The sequence below is a fragment of the Kryptolebias marmoratus genome, linkage group LG10 (genome assembly GCF_001649575.2).
Source record: "Kryptolebias marmoratus isolate JLee-2015 linkage group LG10, ASM164957v2, whole genome shotgun sequence".
Lineage (NCBI taxonomy): Eukaryota > Metazoa > Chordata > Actinopteri > Cyprinodontiformes > Rivulidae > Kryptolebias > Kryptolebias marmoratus.
In genome coordinates this window covers 3,421,018-3,447,739 of record NC_051439.1, presented here as the reverse complement: position 1 = coordinate 3,447,739, position 26,722 = coordinate 3,421,018, and the positions used below count along the sequence as shown (strand labels likewise).

The following is a 26,722-nucleotide window of genomic DNA, read 5'->3' as shown; positions in this document are numbered from 1 at the left end:
TCCCCCAAACTAACCGACTGAGTTGAGTAAAACTGTTGGATACAGCTAATGTTAGCTAAAAGATGACTATACCAGTACAGCACCTTGAGCTTGTTAAGAAGTAGCCTGTAGGCTACTGGTGTTGTTGTTTATGTTCAAATCTGGGTAGTACCCCTGTTAAACTTGTCTGGAGCCGGGGCTGTTTTCATTAGACCCACATGCCTGCATTATGATTTTTTATTGGTCTCTAATCTAATCAGAAATGTCATGTTTTCATTAGCTGTAAGCAACAAATCATCAGCATTGTTCATTAAAATGGTACATTACTGATGTATTAAAATTAAATATGATAGGTACACTTAAGGACATTGTATTAGCCTTTAGGTAATACAGTCGACAAGTACTTTTACTTTTAATACTTAAGTAGTTTTAAAAGCTAGTACTTTCTTACTTTTACCTTAGTACACATGTTAATGTGGTACTTTTACTTGAGTACATTTTTGTCTGTGTATTTGTACTTTTACTTAAGTACATTGTTTGAGTACTTTCTCCACCACTGTTCATATCTGACTTATAGTTTTTGTACAGTGGCTGTTTGTTTAAGGCTTACTTTTCAGTCTGTTTCTTTCTACAGAACATTAACTTGGCAGTCAGGGAATGTCAGACACAGGTGTGTGGTTACCATGGTGACCCAAATCAAGCACTGGCAGCAGCTTTAACAGTGTGTGTTGTTTCGTTTTGGTTTTCTTTCACTTTCCTTCTTTCACTTCCTGTACAGTTCATAGGTCAAAATAGACAGGATTGTCCCAGGGCTTTACTGCAAAGGCCTTCACTCTGCATTTATGAGCACCTTTATCATTTTTATCTGTAATATGCATAACTTCATGTTTGAATAATCAATAAAACACATGCTGTAATGTGCTCCATAAAAAAGCATATTTGACACAGAGCTCCTAAAACACAGAACTGCAGGATAGTTTTCTTTAAATATTTACTTTTTGTTTGCTACAGAAAGACAGTGGCTATAAGTTGTAGGAAATTATTCTGGCATTTTTTCCAGTTGTATATACCGTATTCATGAGGATTATGAGTCCAGGGAACACTGAAAAACTATTGGTGCTGGCCTTTTGGCTTCAATCAGAAAAATAAAAAAATAAACTCATCCTTATCCTTTATGCAGTAATGCAGAATCCAACTAAATGCCCTTATCTTTCACTTCGTATTCTAATTTAGTGGTGCCTCTTCTCAATCAGATTTACAGTTATTCAAATTGCTTGTTGGGTCATTTCATGCCAACTCACTTAACCCTCACAGTTTGTGCCATGGATTTTTTTTGGGGGGAAAAAAAAGAGAAAAACTTTCTGAAAACTGATAAACATTCAGTCAACTTGGCCTTACAAATTCCCTACGCTCCTTTCATCTTTAGTTAGCTATATTTAGATTGATCTTCAGTGTTAAACTTAATGAAATTTTACTCTTTTCTAAACTTCACTACTATTTTCTCACTGGCCTGCAACTTAGATTGAATTGAACCAGAATAATAATTTATAACCAAACATTTCTTGCTGAATGTTTCATATAAGCTTGAATTAAATCTCTTGCTGCCAGATTTTTCAATCTGCGTGATATGGTCCTATAGATTCACACACAGGTGATTGTTTTATTTTTCTAAAATGATCAGATCTTCAGTTCCTTGAGACTGGATCATGCACAATTATTGCTAGTTAGTGTCAATATAAAGTACATGTAGTATTTATAACTTTTATACTAGCTTTTAAATGACAATTTCCAACTTTGTGTGGTAACTACAGTCAAGTTCATATCGGACTTCTAATTCAATCCAGACTAACAGATATTGTACATTTATCACAGTTCCAGACACATCCCAGTCAACATGTAATAATGAAATGGACCTCAATAATAAACTTGTACCAAACCCATTCAGCAACATGATTTCTTGCCAACAGCCAAAGGTAATGGGTAATAATATTTTTGCCTCTTGCCTATCTGTGTGCACAATTGTTCGCTGTCTGTCGTGTTTGAAAAATATCTCATGAACAAAAAGATACATTTTAATGAAACTTGCAGAAAGTAATCATTGGATGTGCATCTACAAGTGATTAACTTTTAGAGAGCCTAGTTCAAAATGGTTGCTACAGCCAACCTTTGAGAAACACAAAAATGGCTATAACACAACCAGTTTTACCGATATTAGTCTAAAATTTGGTGTAGTTGTGGATGAAAGTCATTTGCAAGACATACTCTAAATGGTACTCATGTCACAAGCTTTTCTCATGAAGAGCAGCAGTGGCTCAGGAGGTAAAGGTTTGTCCTGTAACCGGAGGGTTGCTGGTTTGAGCTCCCGCTCCGTCAGTGTCAGCTGTTGTGTCATCCGCCTTTCCTACTGGTGGTGGTCAGAGGGCTCGATGGTGCCGGTGTGATGGCAGCCTCACTTCTGTCAGCCCGCCCCAGGGCAGCTGTGGCTACAATGTAGCTTACCACCATCAGTGGATGAATGGGTGAATGATTGTAGTGTGAAATGCTTTGGGGTCCTTGCACTAGATAAAGCGCTATGCAAGTGCAAGCCATTTACTATTTTTTACCATTCTCTTAAAACTTTAGCATTAACCATTAGAGTCAATCTTTTGTTTGTTAGCAAAATACCTAACCAACTACTAAATTAATTTTAGGGTCCATTTACATATCTCTGTTTTTGAGTGAAATAGAAACAAAAAGAAACATGTTTTTTTTCTTGTCAATTCACCACAATAAACATTGAAAAGACTAACTTTTCCAGAGATTGTTCTCATGTTAGCAGGGCCTTTGTGAAACTCAGAAAGTAGTCACTGGGTATACATCTATAAATGGTTACCTTTTAGACTCAATTCAATATTCAATATCGCTGCACAGCTAATAAACTCTAATCAACACAGAAATTACTATAATCAGTTTTACATGTACTTATCTCACATTTAATGTGATAGTAACTGAGAGTAACCCCCAACACATACTCCAAGTGCTAACATACCTTGCAAAATCTTGCAATCTTGCATGACATCACATCTAATGACATTTACAAGGTTTGACAAAAGTGGATATAAATCAAGCATGTATTTGAATATGCATTTATTCAAGGAATACTAGACCTTCAATTCTGTTTCTATTTACATTTTAACCTAGGTTTTAAAAAAGTTCTGTGTTTCAATTGACTGAGTTTGTTATTTTAACTTCTTTCAGGTGCTCTCAAAGCCATGCCTCTGAGCTTGTGAAATTCTATAAAGGTTCTGAGCGATGTAAACAAGTCTGTAATGGATCAGGCCGCCCGATGGGACTCAGTCACAGTCACATTCACAACTGAGGGAAATAACTGCCTTTCGAATCGACCAGACTTGAATGTCTTTGGAATTGGAAAGGAAATCCATGCAAATTCCCAACAGACGCAGCCCCCACTTGCTGTGAGGTGACAGAGTTAACCACTGAGCCGATGCGCTGCTCAGGCTTTATACCCCCCACCCACCCAAAAAAAGAAGAGAGATGTAAAAAAGTTCTTGTGATTCAAACTTCAAAGTGCAGCCAATGAAATTGAATTTGGGTTTTTAGTCCCACCTCGCTCTGATGTGAAATAGAGCTGGAGACCTTTGGAGGGATGGTGACCAAGTCACTGACACAGGCCAGTGCACACACACACACATACATGTATAAATGTGTACAGAAATTGCACACACACACATGTCAAATTTGCTAAGTACTAATATTTTTTTTGTTTTCTAAGGTTGTCTATCTGTGATGGCCATCTCGAAAAGAATTGACTCTGTCCTCTTTTGGCACCACAGAAAAAAATGTTAAGAATTTCAATTTATATCCCTTGTTTTATTTTAGGTTTTATCAACTATCCAAGCAGCCATGTTTCCCAGCACACCCATAGTCCGGTGTCTCCTGAAAACCCACTGAAATCAGTCAACCTCATCTGATGGCAGCTGGGGCAAGCAAGGGGTGGGGCTGACCTGTCAGCATGTCAAACAACACTACAAATACACACACCGATGTGCACACATGGACACATGGTTAAACAGACCAGGCTACAAATCACCAGCAACATGTTTCACAACTGCATACAGAATGAAAACATGCAGAAAATAAAAAGCCTAGCCTTTATTGAAACAATGCACATTGCCCGCCACTTTTCTTGCCAGAGTTTTAGACTAAAACTATCTTGTTGAGAAATGAAATAATTGTAGCTATTTTGGTCAAACTTCAAAAATACCACTGTGCACAATCTCATACCATAACTCAATGGGTTGAAATGAAATGGGTTGACTCCAAAAGTTCATCAGTTGTAGATGTACATCCAATGATTAGTTCTTGAGAGTTTCATTAAAATCCATTTAGTGATTTGTCAGATATTTTGTTAGAAGATAGAGAAACAAACACATGCACAGACAAGGGCAAAGAATATTGTCGCACTTTTGCCTTCGCCTTCAGCGGCGGGCGATAACAAACTGATGGGACAAACGGGCTGGTTAAATCTGATGTCTGCTGTATATCTCCACATCAGCACAGACCTGTGGGTGAGTGTGTGACGGTGTGTTTGTGCAGTCCAAAATCTCAGAGAAATAAATTAAAAAGGGTGTGTGGTTGTCAGTCAAGATGATGGACATGGCCTTTCACAGACTCCCAATTGCTTGATGACTGACCCCCACAACCAGTTGTCCCCCCCCCCAACTACACATCACACACACACACACACACACACATGTTCTCAAACACACTCACAATCCCTCCAGTCATGTGGAATGCACACTTCCCCAAGGGGGTTCCAGGAAGACAATCCTAAAGTCAGCAACTATACAACTCTGGAGGGGCCCGAGCCATCCTTACAGGAGATGAAGAACAACGGATTGTGTGTGTGTGTGTGTGTGTATGTGTGTGTTTGTGTGTGTGGAGAGAAAAAACTGAAACAGGACATGGAGAGGCTGTTTCCTTTGCCTCTTTAGCTCACTGACTGTCGCCTGCTGTGGCTTTGTAAAAAGTGATGACAATCTTCTTTATGAAAAAACAAAAACAGAAGACAAATTGCAGAAAATAAATCCATTTATTGCTCGCCAATGAAAGCAAAGGGGCGATAATGTTTTTGCCCATGTCTGTGTGTTTGTTTATTTGTAGTGTTAGCAAAATATCTTTTAAATCATTGAACAAGTAAGTAAGTAAGTAAGTAAGCTTTATTTCTATAGCACTTTTCACAGACCAGGGTCACAAAGTGCTGTTTTATTTCTTCAAGTTTTATTGAAACTTGAAGAAAGTAATCAATGGATGTACCTCTACAACTGATTAACATTTGGAGTCAATCCAACTCAAAATGACTATCATAGATAACCTGTCCTTAAAAATCAAAAAATGGCTATAATGCTGTCAAATTTACAGATATTACCTAAAATTTGGAGTGTTAGTAACTGAGACTGCTGCTTAACACATATTCTGAATGCTAAAAGATTATGTTAAATCTTTGTTTAAAATTTTGCCATGACCTATTTAAAGTCATCTCTTTTTGTCTGTTAGCAAAACACCCCATGAACCACAAGATAAATTTTAACAACACTTTTAGGAAGTAATCACTGGATGTACATCTACAACTGAATAACTTTTGGAGTCAATCCTATTCAACATGGCCACTTCAGTCAACAGACCTCAGAAAATGTGCCTTTACACATTTTGCAAGATCTTACATAATCACCCAAGAAAGCGCAAAGCATGATTTAAAAGGTTTGACTAAAATGGCTATAACTGTCACCTCTCAACATAAATAAAATGATCTTAGTTTAAAATTATGTCAGCAAATGGTATGCATTCCTTAAAAGAATTCTAAGACTTATATTTTGTGTTTCTTTGGAAACTCAGACAAATGGTTGTCCCCTTATCCCCCATGTATAGAAAGTAATTTTAACGTTCTTTTCAGGAATAGCCGGTGATCTTGCACTAAACTGTCTGGATGTGGAAAATGTAGCTCACCCTTCTGGTGCAAAGTGTGTCTGAAAACGGTGTTTATAAGTAATTTGAAGCTTCTCTCTGCCCTGTGAGTGCTGGAGGAATGATAACATTTTAACTCTGCTCTAAAAAAAAAAAAGAAAGAAAGTAAAAAGAAAACCCTTCTCAGGGGTGCAAAGCTCATTTGTGACACTAATACATCACTTGTTGAAGTGAGGAGAAACATCAATACAGCTAATATAAAAATGATTACAAAGTACCCCTGGTGACATTTTTACCACTTTGCTGAGCACACCACTTATGATCTCGACAGATACATCAAGAACTAGAGAGAGTGAGGGGGACTGAGGAGAGGGAGGGGTGTTTGTTCATGCCTCCGGGTGGTGCTGGTCTGTGTTTGAGAACTCTCTTGATCAACTTCTGTTGATTGCATATTTACATACTGTTTGCAAATGAATATTTAGCAGGAGCATGGATAAAATCCAAACAGACACACACACATACACACATATATGTTTGCATGACAAGCAGCCTTTGCTTGCTCAAGAGATTTCACGCACAAAAACACACACTTCACTCAGTTGATGACCTACAGATGTAGTAGTACTCATGTCCAGGTCTGAACTCGAAGCCCAGGGAGAAAGGAGTGAAGAGCTGGAACTTCTCTGAGAAGCGCAGGGGCCCGTCGGGACCGCTGGGACGGTTGCACTCCCAGCGTTTGAAGCCACGCATCCTGTGCTGGCAGGAAGTGTAGCCCTCGTGGTTGACCATGAACAGGATGTAGCGCTCCATGCGGCCATGGGACGGAGGCCCCTCGTAGTATGGACAGTAGATATCCAGATAGTCGTTGATGTTCACTGCCACTCTGTACTCTCCGTGCCAGAACCTGCAAGGTATTGAAAATAAAAAATTGTCTTCATGAATAAAAATAATCTCAAACAATCTCAGGCGTGTGTGTGGAATTGGTGGCCAGGGTGTGGTGGTTTGCTTGAATAAATTTTGATTGTGACAGAAATGATTTGAGAAAAAAATAGATACTTCTCTGAAAACTATGAATATTTATTTCCGTCTTGTTATTGGATTTCTGTATGAATGCACAGAACACAAAAAGTTGGAGTGAGCTTCCACCTAAAATGTGAATGTGCTACATGAACACGGTAGTATTAATTTGAATTTAATTAGAAAATGTGTTAAACTTAGTTACTTTCTTTTTAAAGTGCCCTGACATTATGTTGCAAACTGCCACTTAGCATTTCTTGCAGAATTGCATATCGCCCACCACTTGCACAACAAAGTTTTTAACAAAGCTCTTACACAAGCTCCTTGTACATGAAGCATGTATTTAAAATGACTCTCAGCAACCACCACACTAAATTTTAGCTCAATAATTGTAAAAATGACTGAGTTATAACCATTAAGGTGTTTGCTAAGGTTGATTAGCCGTGACGACCATCTTGACTCAAGTTGACTCTAAAAGTCATTCAGTTGTATGTGTTGTAAATGACTCTCAGCAAGGCACCCTTTGATTTTTAACTCAATATCTGTAAAGCTGACTGGATTATAGCTTTTTTTGTGTCAATTAGCTATAACAGCCATGTTGAACTAGAATGAGTACAAAAGAAAGTCAGCTGTAGATTTGCATCCAATGATTAAGTTCTCAAAGTTTAACTGAAATTCATCGACTTGCTAATGAGACATTTTGCTAACAGACAAACACAGTTGACTCCAACAGGTGATAGTAAAGATTTAGGCAAAGATCATGTGCAATATGTAGTAGTTGGAGTTGGTGTTGTAATTGACTCTCAGCTACAAAAACAACAACATTTTAGCACAATATCTTTAAAACTAATTGAACTGTAGCCATTTGTGTGGTTTCTAAGCTCAGCTGGCTGTGGCAGCCATCTTAAATTGGATTGGCTCCATAAGTTAATTAGTTGTAGATGTATATTAACTTCTGCCCTGTGGTTCATGAGATACTGTATGTTGCTAACACACAGACAGAGTTGACTCCAAATACAGTAGTTAATGGCAACATTTTAAACAAAGTTATAGCACAATGTTTAAGTGCTCAAAATATGTATTGGGGATCAGTCTCAGCTACTATCACACCACTATTTTAGCTTATTATTCATAAAATTGACTGTTGGTAGCCATCTTGAATTAGTTTGACTCCAAAAGTTAATCAGTTGTAGATGTACATCCAATAATTACTTTCTGCAAGTGTCACTCAAATTCATTCAGTGGTTTTGGGGATATTTTGGTAACACACTGACACACATGCACAAACACAGGCAAAATGTAATCGTCTGACTTCGCATTTTGACAGAGGACAATAAATTTATTTCTGATACAAGATGTCTTAATTTATCTGAGTCACTGCAGTGAAAAGCAAAAATATTCTAGAAGACAACTATTTATTTTTTTGTGAAAAAAAAAAGAAAATGTATAGAAATCCCTCTGGTTCCAACAAAAGTATGCATAACTAATTTTATTTTAATAATGCTCAGTGAGTTATGAGTCAAGGCAAATGGTAATATGTTTTTTTCTGCTTTCAGAGTGCTTCAATGAGCCTAGTGAGATGGTACTCAAGAGAAATGTGGATGCCATTAAAACACATTATTATCTAAACCCCTAAAGCACTTATTTCAGTACACATGTGGATAACTGGGATTGGCATAAAGAAAGATTTAAAAAAGAAATTTAAATAAACATTGAGGAGTGTCAACTGTACCGTGTATCTTGCATTATTTTATGCGTTTTTTCTTCTATCAACTATGCAGACAAAGAACTTGTGAGCTAAAATGCAGGTGCATGAAAATTCACAAGTCAGTGCTTAAATGTCTTTCAACAGCTTCTGCTATAAAACATTAAAACGTATGGCTGTATTTTTTCCACGTAAAAAACAGGCTTTGTTTATGGTAATGTCTTGGTGCCGGTGTTGCTCATATGGGAACTGAACTTTTGTTTATAGTCTTGGAGTCACTGGAGTGAAACAGTCCCTCATAAAGGATAAAGCTGTGGATATTCAATCCTTTTGTTATTGTGAACATGAATAAAAAAACAAATCCACGAACAGGCAGTCTGTCTCTAGATTTCTGGACTCTTCGGTCTTATCTGTTGTTGCACCCTTATGTTTCTTTAGACTGACATTGACATTGACAACAGTGGTAATAAATAAATGACACATTTTTATACACACACACACACACACACACACACACACATATATATATATATATATATATATATATATATATATATATATATAGAGAGACAGAGAGACAGAGCGAGAGATTTGATTTTTTTACTTAGTTCAAAGTAGAAGTAGTAGTGGTTCAAACTGTAACCCATTCAAGAATTAAATTGCAGTTGCTTGTGACTAATATCAGCTGTATTTTAACATATGACTTGTGCTATGAGTGTTTCTGTCATTGTTTTTTTTTTTTTTTGAATGAGCCCAAAATGAAAAAAAAAGAAAAAAAAAAGCCATCACAGCAGCAAGAGATTGTGTTAGCCAAACAGAACCCCCTGGCCTAAAAAGGCAATCCAGATCAGGTTTTGAAAACATAAACAATGAAAATTATATAGAATCACCAGTCAGACAGACAGATACAGATCGTATGACAATCTAGTTCCAGATGATAGAACATCAAGCCATGTCGGTGCATGCAGAACCCATATCATGGATGCTCTCTAACCATGCTTCATCACAGTCTACCAAGGACCTTAATGAGCTGTCACCACAGTGATAAACCTCTACAACTTCACTGCAGAAGTTTTGCCCTTCTATATTCTTTACTCACTTTTCCGTGCAGGGTTGCAGAGAGCTGGTGTCTATCTCTAGCAGTCACTGAGTAAAAGGCGGAGTATACTCTGGACAGGTTGCCAGTCCATCAAGGGGCAACATAAGAAGTTTTAAGCATGCTCAAAGTTATTGTAAATCTGTCCTGCTCTGACACTGGTAATGGGGAGCCAACTGCATTCCTAATATGCAACTAAAGGCATAAACCTTGCCATAAACCTGCAAAAACCATCCACATTCTGTCAGATTGTTTTATGATGCAGCAGGGTTGTCATCCTGTGTGAAGGGAGACCACTGTAACAGAAGAAGACAGAGGATCTGACTATATGCAATCAAACTAAAAGATATATATACAGATCAAAATAATCACAAAATGAAGAACAGATGTGCTGAATCAAGGCCAGGTAGGGAGGAAAGAGAACAAACTCTACAAAACAAAACAGGAAGTGCAGTTGGAAAAACTGGTTTTCCTGGTCAAAACACAAATGAATCCAAACAAAAGAAAGACAAACAACCAAACCCCAAAGATAACACTGGTTATTATTCAGCACTTGTATTATTCATACATTAGAACTTGTGACATCCATCCATCCATCCAATTTCTGCTGCTTATGTTGGGTTGCAGAAGCAACAGGTCTAGGAGGGAAACCCAGACATCCCACTCCCCAGCAACATTCTCCAGCTCCTCCTGGGGGATTCTAAGGCATTCCAAAGTCAGAGAAGATACACAATCCCCTCAGTGAGTTCTGGGTCTGTCCTGAGATCTTCTCCTAGTGGGATATGCCTCAAAATCCTCCACAGGGAGGCATTCTAATCAGATGCAAGAACCACCTCAACTGACTCCTTTTGGTGCAGCGGAGCAGCAGCTCTACTCACAGTTCCTCCCGGATGATAGAAATCCTCACCTGATCTCTAAAGCTGAGCCCGGACACCCTACGGGGGAAACTCAGTTCAGCTACTTGTACCGGGCTCTCGTTCTTTCGGTCATGATCCACATCTCATTACCATAGCTGGGGATTTGAAACAGACTAATAAATTGTGTATGCATGTATATGCAGTTCAGTGCAGCGAAGAATGTCCAGACCTTTATATTGGAGAGACCAAACAACCTCTCCAGAGACGCATGGCTCAACGCCGGAGAGCCACCTCTTCTGGACAGGACTCAGCGGTTCACCTACACCTCAAGGATAAGGGACACTCCTTTGAGGACCAAAATGTTCATATTTTGGACCGAGAAGACAGATGGTTCGAGAGGGGGGTAAAGGAAGCCATCTATGTCAAAAGGGAGAAACCAACATTAAACAGAGGAGGAGGTCTCAGATTTCAGATTTCAAAAACATATAATGGAGCTTTAGGCCTGATCCCCAGCCAGTTTCACTCCAATCAACACCTGCACTCCTGTGACCAGAGGGGCCCATCAGTGAGTCAGATGAACAAGGACCCTAACGAGCCTCTATTGTTAGGAGAGTGAGAACAATTTGCAAGCAATCCAGCTTACATCACATCTCAGCTTTTAAAGCTCAACTCCACACTCTCTATTTCTGAATTGAGAAAGCTCCTCGGATGAGAAGCGAAACGTTTTCAACTACAGAATAGAAGTCCAGTTATTTTGTTTTTTAACCTTTTTTGAACTAATAAATTGAGTTTTGCCTTTTGGCTCAACTCCTTTACAAGGACAAACTGGACTAACACCTTCATGACCACTGATAAAGTCCAGAGGAATCAACCCATCTCCCACTCCATTCTACCATCACTTGTGAACAAAACTTCAAGACACTTAAACTCCTCAGCTAGAGGCAGAGACCCCTTACTTACAATCAATTAACTGATGCCACAAACACTAAAGATGTCAGAGGTGGGAGATGGAAGGGGTTCTTAGATGATTAAATAGTGTGTGGAAAGTTTGGGAAGTTCTCATCTAATAATGTTGAAAGCTTCAGTGTTGACTTCAGTGTGACTGTGAGAGCTCCCACAATTGAGCCAGATGATGTTAGATAATGTTCTTCAGTTGTTGAGTTGGACCAGCAGGTGCTTTATGACACAACACCTTTTAAAGTTACCTCAGGAAGTTGGGTCCTTTTTGATGTTGTGGCAGGCGTTGATGTTCCGTTTCAAAAAGTTATTGACGTATGCGCTGAGAAATTTGAAGGAGTCCCCCAGAGAGAATAGTTAGTTTGAGAAATAAAACAGGGCTTTGATGTTCGTCCTCTTTCTGAGGTTTACTGCTGTTTTTATTGTTTTCTGAAGTATTGAGTAAAGGGTTGTCGGTGCAACACTCTTGTACAGTCAGGTGGGCACCAAATCACATTGTTTCTGATAAAGTCCAATGGTCAGCCCCAACAGGATAACATGGGTATAAAAATAAACAGATTGTCTATTCCAGATATATATTAAAAAAATTAATAACACCTAATAAAGGTTATTCAGTAATTATTATTCGGTGTTGACTATTTTAACAACAAATGCTAAAATTCATAGATCTGATTCATGTATAATTTAAGGTATAAATTTATATCTTATGTTGAACATGTTTTATTTACTGGCTTTCCATGAGTTATGCATGCCAAAAACAATGATTTGACAATCTTTATGTTTTGCATCATTATTTACTCAGTTTGACTTTGAGAAAACTCTTTAACTTTCTAAGGAGTGTTTAAATCAATCAGTGTAATATCAAATGTCCTGGTGGACATCTGTAGCAGCCACTTCTTTCAGCGTTTATCATTATCATCAGTGCTCTCCTTGGCTACAAGATCAATTTAATTTCAAATGCACTACGTTGAATAAATTTGAAATTCAGCTGCGGCACATTATCAAATCTTGTTTCTTGAAACTCAACAAATTTGAGACGCAGGAAAATGTCTTCAATCAAATAAACAAAGCTTGTTTTTGGGCAATCTCAGATGGTGCACACATACATGCAGATGAAGGCAGATGGAGTGGTTTTTAAAACAAATTCATAATTTTTCTCCTCACCTTGGCAGTAATTGATTGTCTGAAATGAAGACATTTTAGACTAAGCCCTCTTGGTTGGTGGGATATTTAGCTTTGGGACAAATTATCCCAATAATGGTGGTCTTATTGCTTTCCCAGAGGACAAATCAGGAAGTGAGTTAGATGTGAAATGAGCGTATTCATGCTTCGGTGCCCTATCAGAGCACGGTTTGCAGCTTCTAAAAGGGATCCTTGAGCAGATCATTTAGAGGCATTGATCCACCAGGGAGCTCCTCTCGGCTCTCTCTGCTCCCAATCAGCTTTGATTAACTACTAAAGAGAAAAGGCAGGGGGGAAACAGAGAATGTGATGCACAGAATGAGAATAAAAGCACAGAAAGGAAAGAACAAAAGAAAAGAAGAGAAAAACTGGATATGGTGTGGAATGAGGATAAAACAAAGAAAACGTGGAAACAAGGGGTAATGAGCCTGCATCAAAGATGCATGTCAGATGAGGAGTTGTTCTATTTTTCTCATTTTTGGTTTTACTTCTGTTGTTTTTGCTTCACCTACAGATTGAAAATTAAAGGCCAAACATACCTTGATGTAATGCATATCACCTGTTCTTTAAACTAAAATCGTCTTACGTTAAGAAATGATGAAGTTGCAGCCATTTTGGTCAAACTTTGACATGTGCAATCTCATGTGTTATCATGAGATGTCAAGCTCAGATTATGCGTTATGAAAGACTCTCAGCTACAACCACATCTGATTTGAGCTCAATATCTGTAAAAGTGACCAAGTTATAGCCATTTTTGTGTTAGCTAATCTTATTATTTGGGCCATTTTGAATTGGATTGACTTCAACAGTTAATCAGTTGTAGTTGTACATTCAATTACTATTTGAGAATTTCATCAAAATCTTCATGAGCTATTTTGCTCATGAAGATTGTATGTGTCTATGTGTTTGTGTGGGTGTGTCTGGCTGGGTAAATGGTAAAGTGTGTCTCAATGAGTGAGAATGCTCAATGTAAAAAAAGGCTAATGTGCCAGCAGACATTAGCTCGTATTAAGCTACTAAATGCCCTGCCCTGCTCCTGTGACACCGTCTGCATTCTTAATACTGCAAGGCGAGAGGAAACTGTATGTGGAGCTGTATGTGTGTGTGTGTGTGTCACTGCACTCTGAGCTCTTAAATAGTACATGCTGCTGTGTGGATAACTGTGTGTGTATCCCTGCATCCTACCTCTCAGGCTGTGTGTCATTTGGAATTAAACACACACGGTGCACCGGCCAAAAAGACATGAGAATGCACTCACACTTTCTTCATGGCTCCTTATTCTCAAACCTCTGTGTGTGTGTGAGAGAGAGAGAAAGAAAGAGGGGGGGGGGGGGTTGTGTGTGTTGCTGGTGTGTTTACTGGAAAGCATGAGCTTGTTTCGATTTCCAGAGGAATTTGTTCTTAATAAGATAAAATTATTAAACTTAATTTTCTTGTTAGTTAGCTTCTAACTTTGTTGCAGTAGCCAAAGTGCAGGAAATTCAAAGGCAATGAAAATTCATTCATAACTGCAGACTAACTACAGGTTTATTGTCACCCACTGGTGAAGGCAGAGTGATAATGTTTTTGCTCCATAAATGGATTTTAATGAAACTTTCAGAAAGTATTTATGAGATGAACATGTACAACTGATTGCTTTTTGGAGTCAATTAGATTCAAGATGGCCACCACAACAAAACAATTCAATCAAACACAAAAAAGGCTATGACTCAGTCAATTTTATGTATATTGAGCAAAAATTTAGTGTGGTAGTAGCTGAGACTGATCACCAACTTACAGTTTGAATGCTAACTGATTGTGCAAGAACCTTTGTATAAAACTTTGCCACTAACTATTGAAATGAGCTCTGTCTGTTAGCAAAATATTTCATGAATCACTGGATAGATTTGAATGATTTTTCAGAAAATAATCATTGCATGTACATCAACAACTGATTAACTATTGAACTCAATCCAATTCAAGATGGCCACCACAAGTAACTGACCCTAGAAAACACAACAAAGGCTACAATGTTACAGATCTTGAGATAAAATTTAGTATGGCAGTTGGTGAGAGTCATTCATTATATATACTTTGAATACAACACATTGTGCCACATCTTTCCGTAACACTTTAGCAGTAACTTCTGGATGTAACCCAGTGCGTATGTTAGCAAAATTTATCATAAACCTCGGTATGGATTTTAATGAATTTCTCAAAAAGTAATTATTGGATGTACATCTATAACTATACTATACAACCCTATTCAAAATGTTTGTCACAGCTAATTGACCTTAGCCAGTACAAAAATGGCTATACCTCAGTGGATTTTATAGACCAAAAATTTGTTGTGGTAGTAGCTGTGACTGATTCCCAACACATATCGTGAGCACTAACTCTATGGCAGAGGTTTGCACTCTCCAAGTGCTTCTACATTTTTTCATTTTAGTTCTGCCACTTGAAGCCATTTTTTTTACATTGTTGTGTGAAAACCTGTGGGATATGATACAAAGGTTTGGTTGGTTCCTAATCTTCTGATGTTTCACAGATTCTCCTCACTCATTTAGTGTAATTGAATTGCTGAGCCAGGTTTGCCAAATGCTGCTGGGGAATTTGTCTTATGACTCTCGCCTCTCAATTGAATGTAAAAGATCTATCTGAGAGACACAGACTATAATCAGAGCTTGTGTAAACAAAAATTAGAACATTCCAAAGTGTAAATCACAAAGATTAGTTGTGTTTCTGTGTGCTGTAGATGTATGTTTCTTCATGTACAGTAGAATTGGTGTGTTAATCTGTGTGTAGTGGCTGCTCTTTAGTATTCCGTCATCAGCATCATCTTTCAGTGTGGCTGTGATCAAAGCTTGTGGTTGGAGAAGCCTTGGATGTTTACTATAGCTTCCTGCGTTCTAAACAGCAGGCTGAATCAACCAACACATCAAAGGAATTTTCAATCTCTTCCTCTGTTCCTTTTCTCCCCCTCTCTCACTATGTCACCCCCTTTCTGCATCCATAACTTTCTCGTTTTCTCCTGCTGCACTTGATCTCTCTCTGTCACTCACACTAATGCGGCCTTCACGCTATGACTTGAAAAGAAAAAATAAAAGATCTTGGTTTGAGGTGCTAGTCAGTCTAAATGCTTTCCAATTAATATAAAGATTTTAGTTTAAAAAATAAGGGTTTAAAGGACAAAAAGAGGTTATCTGCATGCCTAAATTGGCAAACTCACACATACATAAAATATAACCATTATGGTCTTCATTAGGCATATATGTCTGCAAAAAAATTGTGGCTCATGGTGTAAAAGAGAAATCAACCACCCAGCTAAAAGTAAACCTAAAAACAATGAAGACCTATCATTCTTTAAAAGAATACATATCGCCCACTGCCTTCCATACCAAAGTTTTGGACTAAGATCATCTTGTTATGAGAAATGATAGAATTGGTTAAATATTTGAAAATAACTTCATGCACAATCTTGTACAATGTCTTAAGGTGTTACACTCAGAGTACGAGTTGTGAATGACTTTCGCTATTACCACCTCCAATTGTAGCTAAGTATCTGTAAAATTCAATGATTTATAGTCATTTTTGCCCTTTTTAAGTTAGCCACTTAGCTGTGGCGGCCATCTTGAGTTGAGAGGACTCCAAACGTTATTGAGTTGTAGATGTACAACCACTGATTACACACTAAAACCTGTGGGTTATTTTGATCTTTGATTTGCTTGTCAGGATTTGGGTTTTTGTTGTTTTATTTCTTTGTGATTTCTTTTGCATTTTGGGTTATTGTTTTCATGTTTTGTCTTTGTATTGTTTCTGCCTTTTGTGTTCTGTCATCATCCACCTCTCCTCTGTTTATTTCTTGTCTTCCCACCACGCCCATCTTCACCTGTTGGTAATTGTAATCACTCACCTGTGCCCACTTCCCATAATCATCCTCAGCTTTAAAACCTGGTCACTCTCTCCACTTCCCCGTCTGTTCATTGTCTCTGGTATGTCTCTTGTCTTCTGGTTCCCTTGCCTTGCCTCATCTCGCCTTTTTTTTGTTGTGTTTGTATTTTGTTAGGTTTAGTTTTGCTGCCTCACCAGCCATTTGTTTTTGTTTATTTATTTAAAAAAATAATTTTTTGTTTAATTAAGATGAGTCTGTGCTCAGGGTTCATCACGCCCTCCATGGTCCCTGACATTGCTGGGTTAAAGCTGGAGGATCATAGATTGAATTGGTTTGACCAAATATTGGGTCAAACAGTTTCACCCAGCTGCTGGGTCAGAGATGACGGTTTGACATTTTAAGCCAAAAGTTGGTAAAATTGGACCTGAGTGGACCTCTGCTTTAGGATGTAATAAGTAAGGGTAAGAGAGTAAAAAAAAACTGGTAAGAAAATGTTTAACTTGGTTCACTTTGTATACAAATTTAGACAGTGACTTTGGGTTCCTAAATTAGCACTAAACTATTTTAGGAACAGCTAACTAGCTGACACTAATACCAGTTGGCACCAGTCAGCTAGAACTAACCCAAGTTATAACTATCTATTAAAGAAGATTTCAGGTTGTTTTTCTTAACTCAACTTTTTATTAGCTCTAATTTAACAAATCAGTCATTTGAACCCAATATTTGGGTGGAAAACCTAACTCAGTGTTGATTCAAACTGATAACCCAACCTTGCTGAGTTAAATCTACCAAGGGTTGGGTTACAAATTGGGTTGTTTTTAACCCACGCACACAGACATGGGCAAAACCAATTTTGCCTTCACCTTTGACGGCAGGCAATAAAAATAAGTTAAAAACAACACACTCAAGAGCCTACAAATTCAGTTTTCTTTCACAGTTGTGTTGAAACATAACCTGATATCTCTAAACCTGATGGACAAGTCATGATCACCACGATTATTATTTGAGGGACTAAATATATAAACAGGTATAATTTTGCAGAAAATGTATTAGATTCCACTGTATGATGTTTTGTTTTCCTGTGGCTGAAACTTAAACTGGGCTTTAAAGAGCAAACTGATGTACCTCCTTTGATTTGTGAAAATCAACCACGTGCAACTGGCTCCATTTACAATTAAGAGGTTTGTTTTTTTTGTCAGTAGATCATTAAAGAGTTGATTTTAAGTTGTTTTATAGGATTGTTATTTGATTTTGTGAGTCAACTAAAGTAGATTTATGTGCTATTTGTGATTAAAAACCCATTATTCTTCTAATACTGTAGAATGGCACTTGTTATCATTTTTGTCCATTTCAGTTTCTGCCTCTTTAAAGCAACTCCTCCCAAAAGGCGTATTCTACTATGATTAGTCAAAAATAACGGTGTGTAAGGCAAACCCCCCAAAAGCACAGCATGACTTCTAATGCCAGCATCTCACTGGGCTGCCACTGTTGGTGTATATTTGGCAACTCAGAATTGAGAGAAAATTGTGTTAAAATTGGCAAATTTTCCTTCCCTGTCTCTTTGAATTCTGATTATTTGTAACCAAGCAACCAGTAAGCCGTGCGGCCACACTTTGTGCAGTCATTTTTTTAAAACCATGACTTTTTTTTTGTTTTCACATTTTTCAAAACTACAATCTAGGCTTTGCACATAATTTTACATTTTATCCTCCTCTGGTCTCAATTCTTCAATGGTGTCTCAATTCTTGTGTGATGTAGGGGGAAGGGTAAAGTGATGGGTGCTCTGTCCCTACAAATATAGATTTTTAGGATCACAGTGTTACAACTGTTATGCAGTAGATAAGGTGTTTATAAAAAAACACCATCATCCATCTTGAACAGAAGTAATTAGCATAAGGCATGCTAACTAGCATGTGTCTAACAGCAAAAATTGTCTGCAATTTATTTTTTCTATTACAAACTAGTCCAGCAACATCACAAGTTCTTAAAGATGTCTTTGTTTTCTTACATTTTGTTGGTTATCAGCAAACACAAAAAGATGCCCATAGCACATGCAATACACAGTACTTTCAGAAAGTAAGCACTAGAATGTACATCTACAACTAATTAACTTTTGGGATGGTTGCCACAGTTAAGTGGCCTTAGGAAACAAAAGTTGGCAATGACACAGCTGAATTACAGATACTGAAATCAAATTTGGTGTGGTAGTAGCTGAGACTGATCCCCTACACACATTCTAAGTGCTAACTGAAAGAGTAAGATCTGTTCTTCAAACTTTGGTGACTATTAGAGTCAATTCTGTCTACTTGTTAACAAACTATCTCATGAACCACATGATGAATTTTAATGAAACTTTCAGAAAACAATTACTGTGTGTACTTCTACAAATTATTAACATATGAGTCAACCCCACTTCAAGATGGCCACCACAGCCAACTCTTTATAAAAAAAAAAAGCCAATTTTACAGATACTGAGCTAAAATATGGTGTGGTATGAGCTCAAAATCATTCACAACATGCATTAACGTATCATCGCAACTTTGCTTAAAACTTTGGCATTAACTGTTACATAAACCCTGTTTGTATGTTAGCAAAATATTTCCTTGGATGGATTTTAATGAATCAGTGTCATTTAAACTTAAAAAACTTATTTTAAAGGAATGCAAGGTCTTCATTTATTAATTTATTTGTTTGTTTATTTATACTGCTGTTTTTTAAATGTGCACAGCCAGTTAAATAAGAATATATTTATAAGAATATAGTCTTATATATATACTTTCTATATACTACATTTCTGCAGGCCCCAAATCTCATTGAGAGCTCCCTATTTTTGGGGCTTAGACAAGAGCCACCAGCTGCTTCATCTATAAGTCACTTTAAGGCAACCTTGTCGATACCAATCCAGTCCTACTGCTGTTTATGCATCCTGCTGAACACCCCTCACAACATAAGGAAACCAATATCATCCATTCTGTCTGTCAGCTTGTCAGAGGCACTGCCCGACTGACTCGTCTCATTCGCCTGACCAACCTGTCCTGCACGTTCATCTGTCAGTGGCTTTGTCAGTCTGTCTCACTCCATCCATCTGACTCCGAGTCTGTTCTGTCTTATCGTTTTGGGTGTGTATTTTAGCCACTGCATTGCTGAGGTGACAATCTTGCTTCCAGGGCAGGAAAGCAAAATTGAGTCAAAACTGGCACAGTTGGTGCTTAATTTGTAGGAGGCCCGCTTTCCTCAAACAAACAAACAAAAAAAAAAAAAAAAAAAAAACACATAATAATCTTTCAGATGAGATGAGTACCACCACAGTGATCTGTGAGTGACATTATTCATATTGACATATGGAACCTGTCAGAAATGACACAAGTTCAGGAGTGTGTGCTGGCTGTGGGCTTTTTGACAGTTTCTTGTTTATGCCCGCTGGAGTACACACACATTATGATAGCGTTTGTGTTATGCACTTCTATTTCTTGTTGTTTGCCTGTGTTTATTCAGAAGTGAGGATCAAGAGCTGATTTACATAATTAAACATGTGCATCTGTGCTTACAAAATGCCAATATTTCCCAGTGTGGTAATTTGGTTCTTCAGTACAATACATCTGTCAATGGATCCTGCCACAAATGTGTCATGTCTTATAATGTCTCAGTGTGCTTGTATTCTATTATGCTATTTACCACCAGAAGCCAAAGGTGAATGGGATTATGTCTTTGTGTGTGTGTCTGTGTGTGCTCGATTGTCTGTATCGTTAGCAAAATATCTCATGAACCACTAGATAGATTTTAATAAAACACTTGGAAAGTAATCATTGGATGTACTGTACATCTACAAAGGACTGACATTTGGAGTCAACCAAATTCAAGATATCCACCACATCTAATTAAACTCTGCTAACACAAAATGGCTATAAATCAGTCAATTAAGGGGCTAGCATTCCTTAAGGCAATTCATATCGCCCGCTCCCTTTCATGACAAAGTTTTAATTCAAGATGGCCACAGTAGCCACAACTTGCAAAATGTGTTAATGCTCAGAGTATGTGTTGAGAATCATTATCTCACTGTTTGTAATTACCTCTGCTTAGGAGGTTATGCTTTTGTTAGTGTTGATTGATTGATTTGTTTGTTTGTCTGTTAGCAAGATTTTTTAGGAAATGTTGGGGGATCAGATCCACATCAGACTATTTTCAATGACCCTATGGCCTTTCAAGAAGTTTACACTCTCCAAGTGCTTCTAGTTTTGAGTGAGTTGTAGTCATCCATCCATCCATCCATATTCTGCTTATCCGGGGTCGGGTCCCGGGGGTAGCAGCCTAAGTAGGGAGACTTCCCTCTCCCCTGCCACTTGGGCCAGCTCCTCCGGGGGAATCCCAAGGCGTTCCCTGGCCAGCCGAGAAACATAGTCCCTCCAGCGTGTCCTGGGTCTTCCTCTGGGCCTCCTCCCGGTGGGACGTGCCCAGAACACCTCACCAGGGAGGCGTCTAGGAGGCATCCTCACCAGATGCCCGAGCCACCTCAACTGGCTCCTCTCGACGTGGAGAAGCAGCGACCTGTTTGGCCCCTCCCATAGGTGGTCAGCCCATGGGAAGGGGGACCCATGTGACCTCTTCGGGCTGTGCCCGGCCGGGCTCCATGGTCGAAAGCCCAGCCACCAGGCACTTGCCAATGTGCCCCACCTCCAGGCCTGGCTCCAGAGTGGGGCCCCGGTGACTCGCGTCCAGGCAAGGGAACACTGTGTCTAACATTTTTAATCATCATAAGGGGTCTTTGGGTCTTTGGGCTACACTTTGTCTGATCCTTCACCTAGGACCTGTCTGCCTTGGGTGACCCTACTAGGGGCATGAAGCCCCTGACAGCATAGCTCCTAGGATCATTGGGACACTCAAACCCCTCCACCACAGTAAGGTGGCAGCCCAGGGAGGGGAGTCATCTTTGTGCAAATTTAAATAGTTGTGGCAGCCAGGTGGGTTTAAATCTCAACTTAAAACCCACCTGTTTAGAGTTGCTTATGGCTAAATTAGGGTTAGAGTGCGGGTTTTTGATGTCTTTGATGTTTGTCTCTTTCTTACTGTTTATTCATTGTCACATGCTATTTTTATTTTGTTTTTTAATTATGTAAAGCACCTTGAAATGCCTTGCTGCTGAAATGTGCTATACAAATAAAATTTGATTGATTGGTTGATTGATCTCAGTTTAGATTGACTCCAAATGTAAACCAGTTGTCTGTGGGTTCTTTCTAAAACTTTTCTTAAAACCCATCCAGTGGTTCAAGAGATATTTTGCTAACAGACAAACAGAATTGACTGTAACAGTTAATGCCAAAGTTTTAGGCACAAATGTGCAATGGATACCACTCTGAATATGTGTTAGGAAAAAAAGCTAGTCAGTTGTAGATATACATACAATGACTACTTTTTGAGAGTTTCATTAAAATCCATCCACTGGTTCATGAGATATTTTGCTAATGGTAGGCAAACAAACACACATGCACGTACATACACAGACAAGGGCTTCATCTTCCCCTTTGGTGGCAGGACATAAATATATAAATCTTGAGCTAAAGTTTGATCCTCGTTTGAAACTCTTAGTTTAAAACTGGGATAAAAGATGGTGGACAACATGCATTCCTTCAAGGAATGCTAAGTCTTTGATTTCATTGACGTGTATGGGTGGATATGTATGTCACAGAGTGTTTGTGTAAAGAGATGGGATTTTTCCTCTTGTGTGTGAGCAGCATCAGCATCAGTGCGGCAGGGGGCAGAAAAAGAGACAACACTATCGGAAAGAAACACTTCACGCTGAGAGAGAAGTCTGCATGGAAATGTGTGTGTGTGTGTCAGTCATTTTAAACATTCAAAATGAGCAAACAGACGACGAAGAAGGCCTGGCAGGGGGGAAATGAAATACATTAATGGTGAAGAAAGTTAAGACAAAGAGGAGAACAGGAGACAAAAACAAGAGGGGGAGGAGGAGAATCATAAACACCAAAAGAAAGTATAAAGATGCTGCAATTCTCCTGAAGGGAAAGTGATAGACGATAAAAAAGGGGGGTGGGAGGGACGGGAAACAAGTAAATGAAGCTGACATGATTAGAGATGAAGACCGAGGGAATGAAAGAGGTGGAAAAAAGAAGGCAAAGAGAGAGGAAGACACAAGCAGATGAAGATGGAGAGATAGAAGCAGAGAGTAATGTGGAGTTAATTTGCGAGAGTGACTGAAGCTGTGGCGCAGCAGACAGCAGCGTAACTAGAGCTACTTACACACACATCATGAAACAGCTTGCAGTTTCTTCCTGCCAAAAGGCCAAACGAGGGGAAACTGTGCATGTTTCATGTGTTGAATGTGTTATTCAGGCGTCAACACTGGTGCAGTCTCCTCTGGTGGAGAGCAGTCCAGATGTTCATTATTGACAGGAAGAGAATGATGAGAAACTCTGTGCTGGTGGGATGTATTACACATTGTGCCTCCAGAAAGAAACTGCCTTCAAATTTCTGCTTCCTGCTGAAGAAGCGGAGATGAACTGAATGTTCAGACTCTGAAAACTGATACACATCTTATTCATTCAGCTCTCCTTCTTGTCTAAAAAATATTAGGAAGTAATGATTAGGCAACTGATTTTTCTTTTCTTTTCCTGTCTACTTGGTGTTTTCTTCTCCCAGGATCAAAGCACTGCTGTAATATCAGATTTATTGTGTAATCGCTGAGTCAACATTCACACTATTGTTTTCATGTTTACACTTTCTTCTGTGTTTTTTGAACTAACTACTTCATCATACTTTTAGCTATTTCAGTCATTCAGATATAAAAAAATGTTTGTCTCATTCAGGACATTATGACTTAAGTTTTATAACTTTTGTACTTTTTGAAATATTTAACTTTATGTAAAATTTGTTTTTTTAAAAAAAGCTTTGTGCTCTTTGACAAGTAAACAAACCACTAGGGAGCACAAGCCAGTGTATCTCTTGTGCTGGTCCCAAGCTCAAGTAAATGGTTGATGATGGTTGTGTCAAGAAAGTGTCAAGAAAGTAAAACACTTTTGCCAAAACAAATATGTGAGTTTATCCAAGTGACACCATATCATACCAGATCGGTCGAGGCCCGGTTTAACAATGACCTGCTGTTGACAAACAGGGTGCTGGCAGAAACTGTGCTACTGTTAGTCAAAGACTACGAGGAGGGAAATGTGCCAGGAGACAGAGGGAGAAGAGGAAAGGCAAGAGTATAGGACTGAGGGTAGCAACTCTAAATGTAGGGACAATGACAGGCAAAGGCTGGCTGACATGATGAAGAGGAGGAAGGTCGATATCTTATGTGTGTCAAGAGACCAAGTGGAAGGGCAGCAAGGCTCGCAGCATTGACGCAGGGTTTAAGCTGTTTTACCATGGTGTGGATGGGAAGAGAAATGGAGTAGGGGTGGTTCTGAAGGAGGAGTTAGCAAGGAATGTAGTTGAGTTGAAGAGAGTGTCAGACAGGGTGATGTGTCTGAAGGTAGAAGAAAAAGTTCTGATGTTGAATGTTGTCAGTGGATATGCCCAGGTTGGATGTGATGTAGAAGAGAAAGAGAAATGAAGTGATACAGAGTTCAGAAAGGAGTTGTTAAAGGCTTTGGGTAGTAATAAAGAGCTTCCAGATGATTCGGGCTACCACAGTAACAGTGATTAGAGAGGTAGGTAGGAAGGTACTTGGTGTATCATCTGGATAGAGAAAAGACAATAAGGAAACCTTGAGGTGGAATAGAGAAATGCAGGAAGTTATCCAGAGGAAGAGGTTAGCTAGGAAGAAATGGGACAGTGAGAGGACAGAAGAGAGCAGACTGTGATGTTTGCTGATGACATTGTGATCTGTGGTGAGAACATGGAACAGGTGGAAGATAACTTGGAGAGGTGGAGGTATGCATTTGAAAGATGAGGAATGAAAGTCAGCCATAGCAAGACAGTAAGTGTGTGTGAATGAGAGGGAGGCAGGTGGAACAGTGATGCTACAAGGAGCAGAGGTCACAAAGGTGCAGGACTTCAAGTACTTAGGGACCACTGTCCAGGAAAACGGGGAGTGTGCTAAAGAGGTGAAGAAGAGTCCAGGCAGGATGGAGTCGATGGAGAAAAGTTTCAGAAGTGATCTGTGACAAAAGGGTGGCAGCAAAGGTCAAAGAAAAAGTTTACAAGACAGTGGTGAGAGCAGCCATGTTGTATGGTTTGGAGACAGTGGGACTGACCAAAAGACAGGAGAGAGCTGGAAGTGTCAGAGCTGAAGATGTTGAGGTTCTCTTTGGGAGGGACAAGGATGGACAGGATTAGGAATGAGGTCATCAGAGGTACAGCACAGGTTGGACGACTGGGAGATAAAGTTAGAGAGGCCAGACTGAGATGGTTTGGACATGTGCAGAGGAGGGACAGTGGGTATATTGGTAAAAGGATGTTAGAGATGCAGCTGCCAAGAAAAAGACAAAGAGGAGATATATGGATGCAGTTAGAGAGGACATGGAGGGAGTTGGAGTGAGGACAGAGTACGCAGAAGACATAGATAGATGGAGGAGGAGGACTTGCTGTGGTGACCCCTGAAAAAAAAAAACAGACAAAAACTGCTATTTGAAAACTGCTTCAACATACTTGCTTTATTTTTAGCATTTAGCTACTGTTTTTCAAATTTAGCTTTTAGTTAGTGTTTTCCAGGATTTAGGTTTTAACTTCTATTTTGCTGGTTTTAGCTACAGTATCAGGTACTGTTTTTCTAAATTCAGCTTTTAGCTTTTGTTCTGATCATTTTAACTTTACCAACTTGGTTTCAGCTTTTTAACCAACTTCCAGCAGTCATTCAGCATTCAACATTCACTTTATTTTTGCAGAAAGTGGAATTTCTTTGGTTTTTTACATTTTTATTTTAACTGTACTGTACCAAACTATGTAAGGAATAATGTGCTAGACTGTTTCAAGGGCATATAAAAGAGTATGCTGCTTAAAAGCCACAGTTGTTTTATCATATTTAATAAACTGAGTTCCTCCTGAGATGAGAAGGTTGTGTAGCAATGGAGTCAAAGAGGAAAATCAAACCCTGGGTTTAACTTCTCTCCCTCCATCCACCCATCATGAGCAGGAATGTCACATGAATTTTGAGCTTTTAATGATTTATTTGAACCACTGCTTTTCCTGCATGGAGTGATTATGCAACATACAAATTCACACACGACACAGGCTAAAACATTACCATCAGCCTTCACTTTTTAACAGGGGGAAATAAAATACAGTAAGAATAAAATGCTACGGTTCTACAGATTTTTTGTTTTTTAAGGCTTTTTTTTTACACTATATAATTGTGTACCACTTCTGTTTGGATGAAGATTTACTGCGCTGACAAACAGTAACAGCAACACAACAACCTAACAGACCTTGAACTGTTTAAAGACCGTGGAGCTTGTTAGCCTGCTGACTGAGCCTCTCATTAACTGACCACCTGCATGAATGTTTTGGGAAGAAAAACAACGACTAAACAAACTGGCACAGTGTCAAACTGACTAACTTATTAAGTTTCTGTCTTGCTTTGGCATCACCCATCGGCTTAAGGATCTCAATCTCATACGGATGGGTTGATCCAGATTGACAAGGTGAACTAATCTATGAGGTTTGGGTCAAAACGTCTGAGCTTCAGCAAGTTGAAAGTCCACATGGGGCCGAGAGAGCCAACGGGGAAAGTGGATGTATAGATAGCTTTGCAGCATCTCTAATGAGTAATTAAACACTTGAATGGAGTCCAATTAAGATACATACTGTGTTTGCACACACAAGAAAATACACACATTCCCACATGTTGATGCACAGCTAAACATCTGCATGTAAATAAACTCAAAGACCACACACAGTGAGAAGTGCATGTGTAGTCACACTTGTATGCATTTGTCAATTAAAAGCTGTGTGAGGATCTGGGTTTTGGTTCCGCCCTCTGGGCGGCGCCACTAATTATTGTTCCACAGGTGTTCCTCATACCACTGATGAGACCAGCCAGGATTTAAGCAGCAGGTGGTGATCAGACCTTCGCTGGAGCATCGAACCTACTGGGTTAGATTCTCCGCCTCAGCGTCTAACCTGAACTCTAGCTCCTAGTGTTA

The 26,722-nt window shown here is 38.9% G+C and overlaps 1 protein-coding gene across 2 annotated transcripts in view; it reads right to left on the bottom strand.

Moving 5' to 3' along the window:
• The window catches only part of LOC108239078 (ephrin-A2), a 173,079-nt gene that overhangs the window by 11,433 nt on the left and 134,924 nt on the right, over positions 1-26,722 (bottom strand). For both annotated transcript variants that reach the window (XM_017421568.3, XM_037977964.1), the window contains one exon: positions 6,555-6,847. In XM_017421568.3, the coding sequence (XP_017277057.1) occupies positions 6,555-6,847 (293 nt within the window). The remainder of the gene's footprint in view (positions 1-6,554; positions 6,848-26,722) is intronic.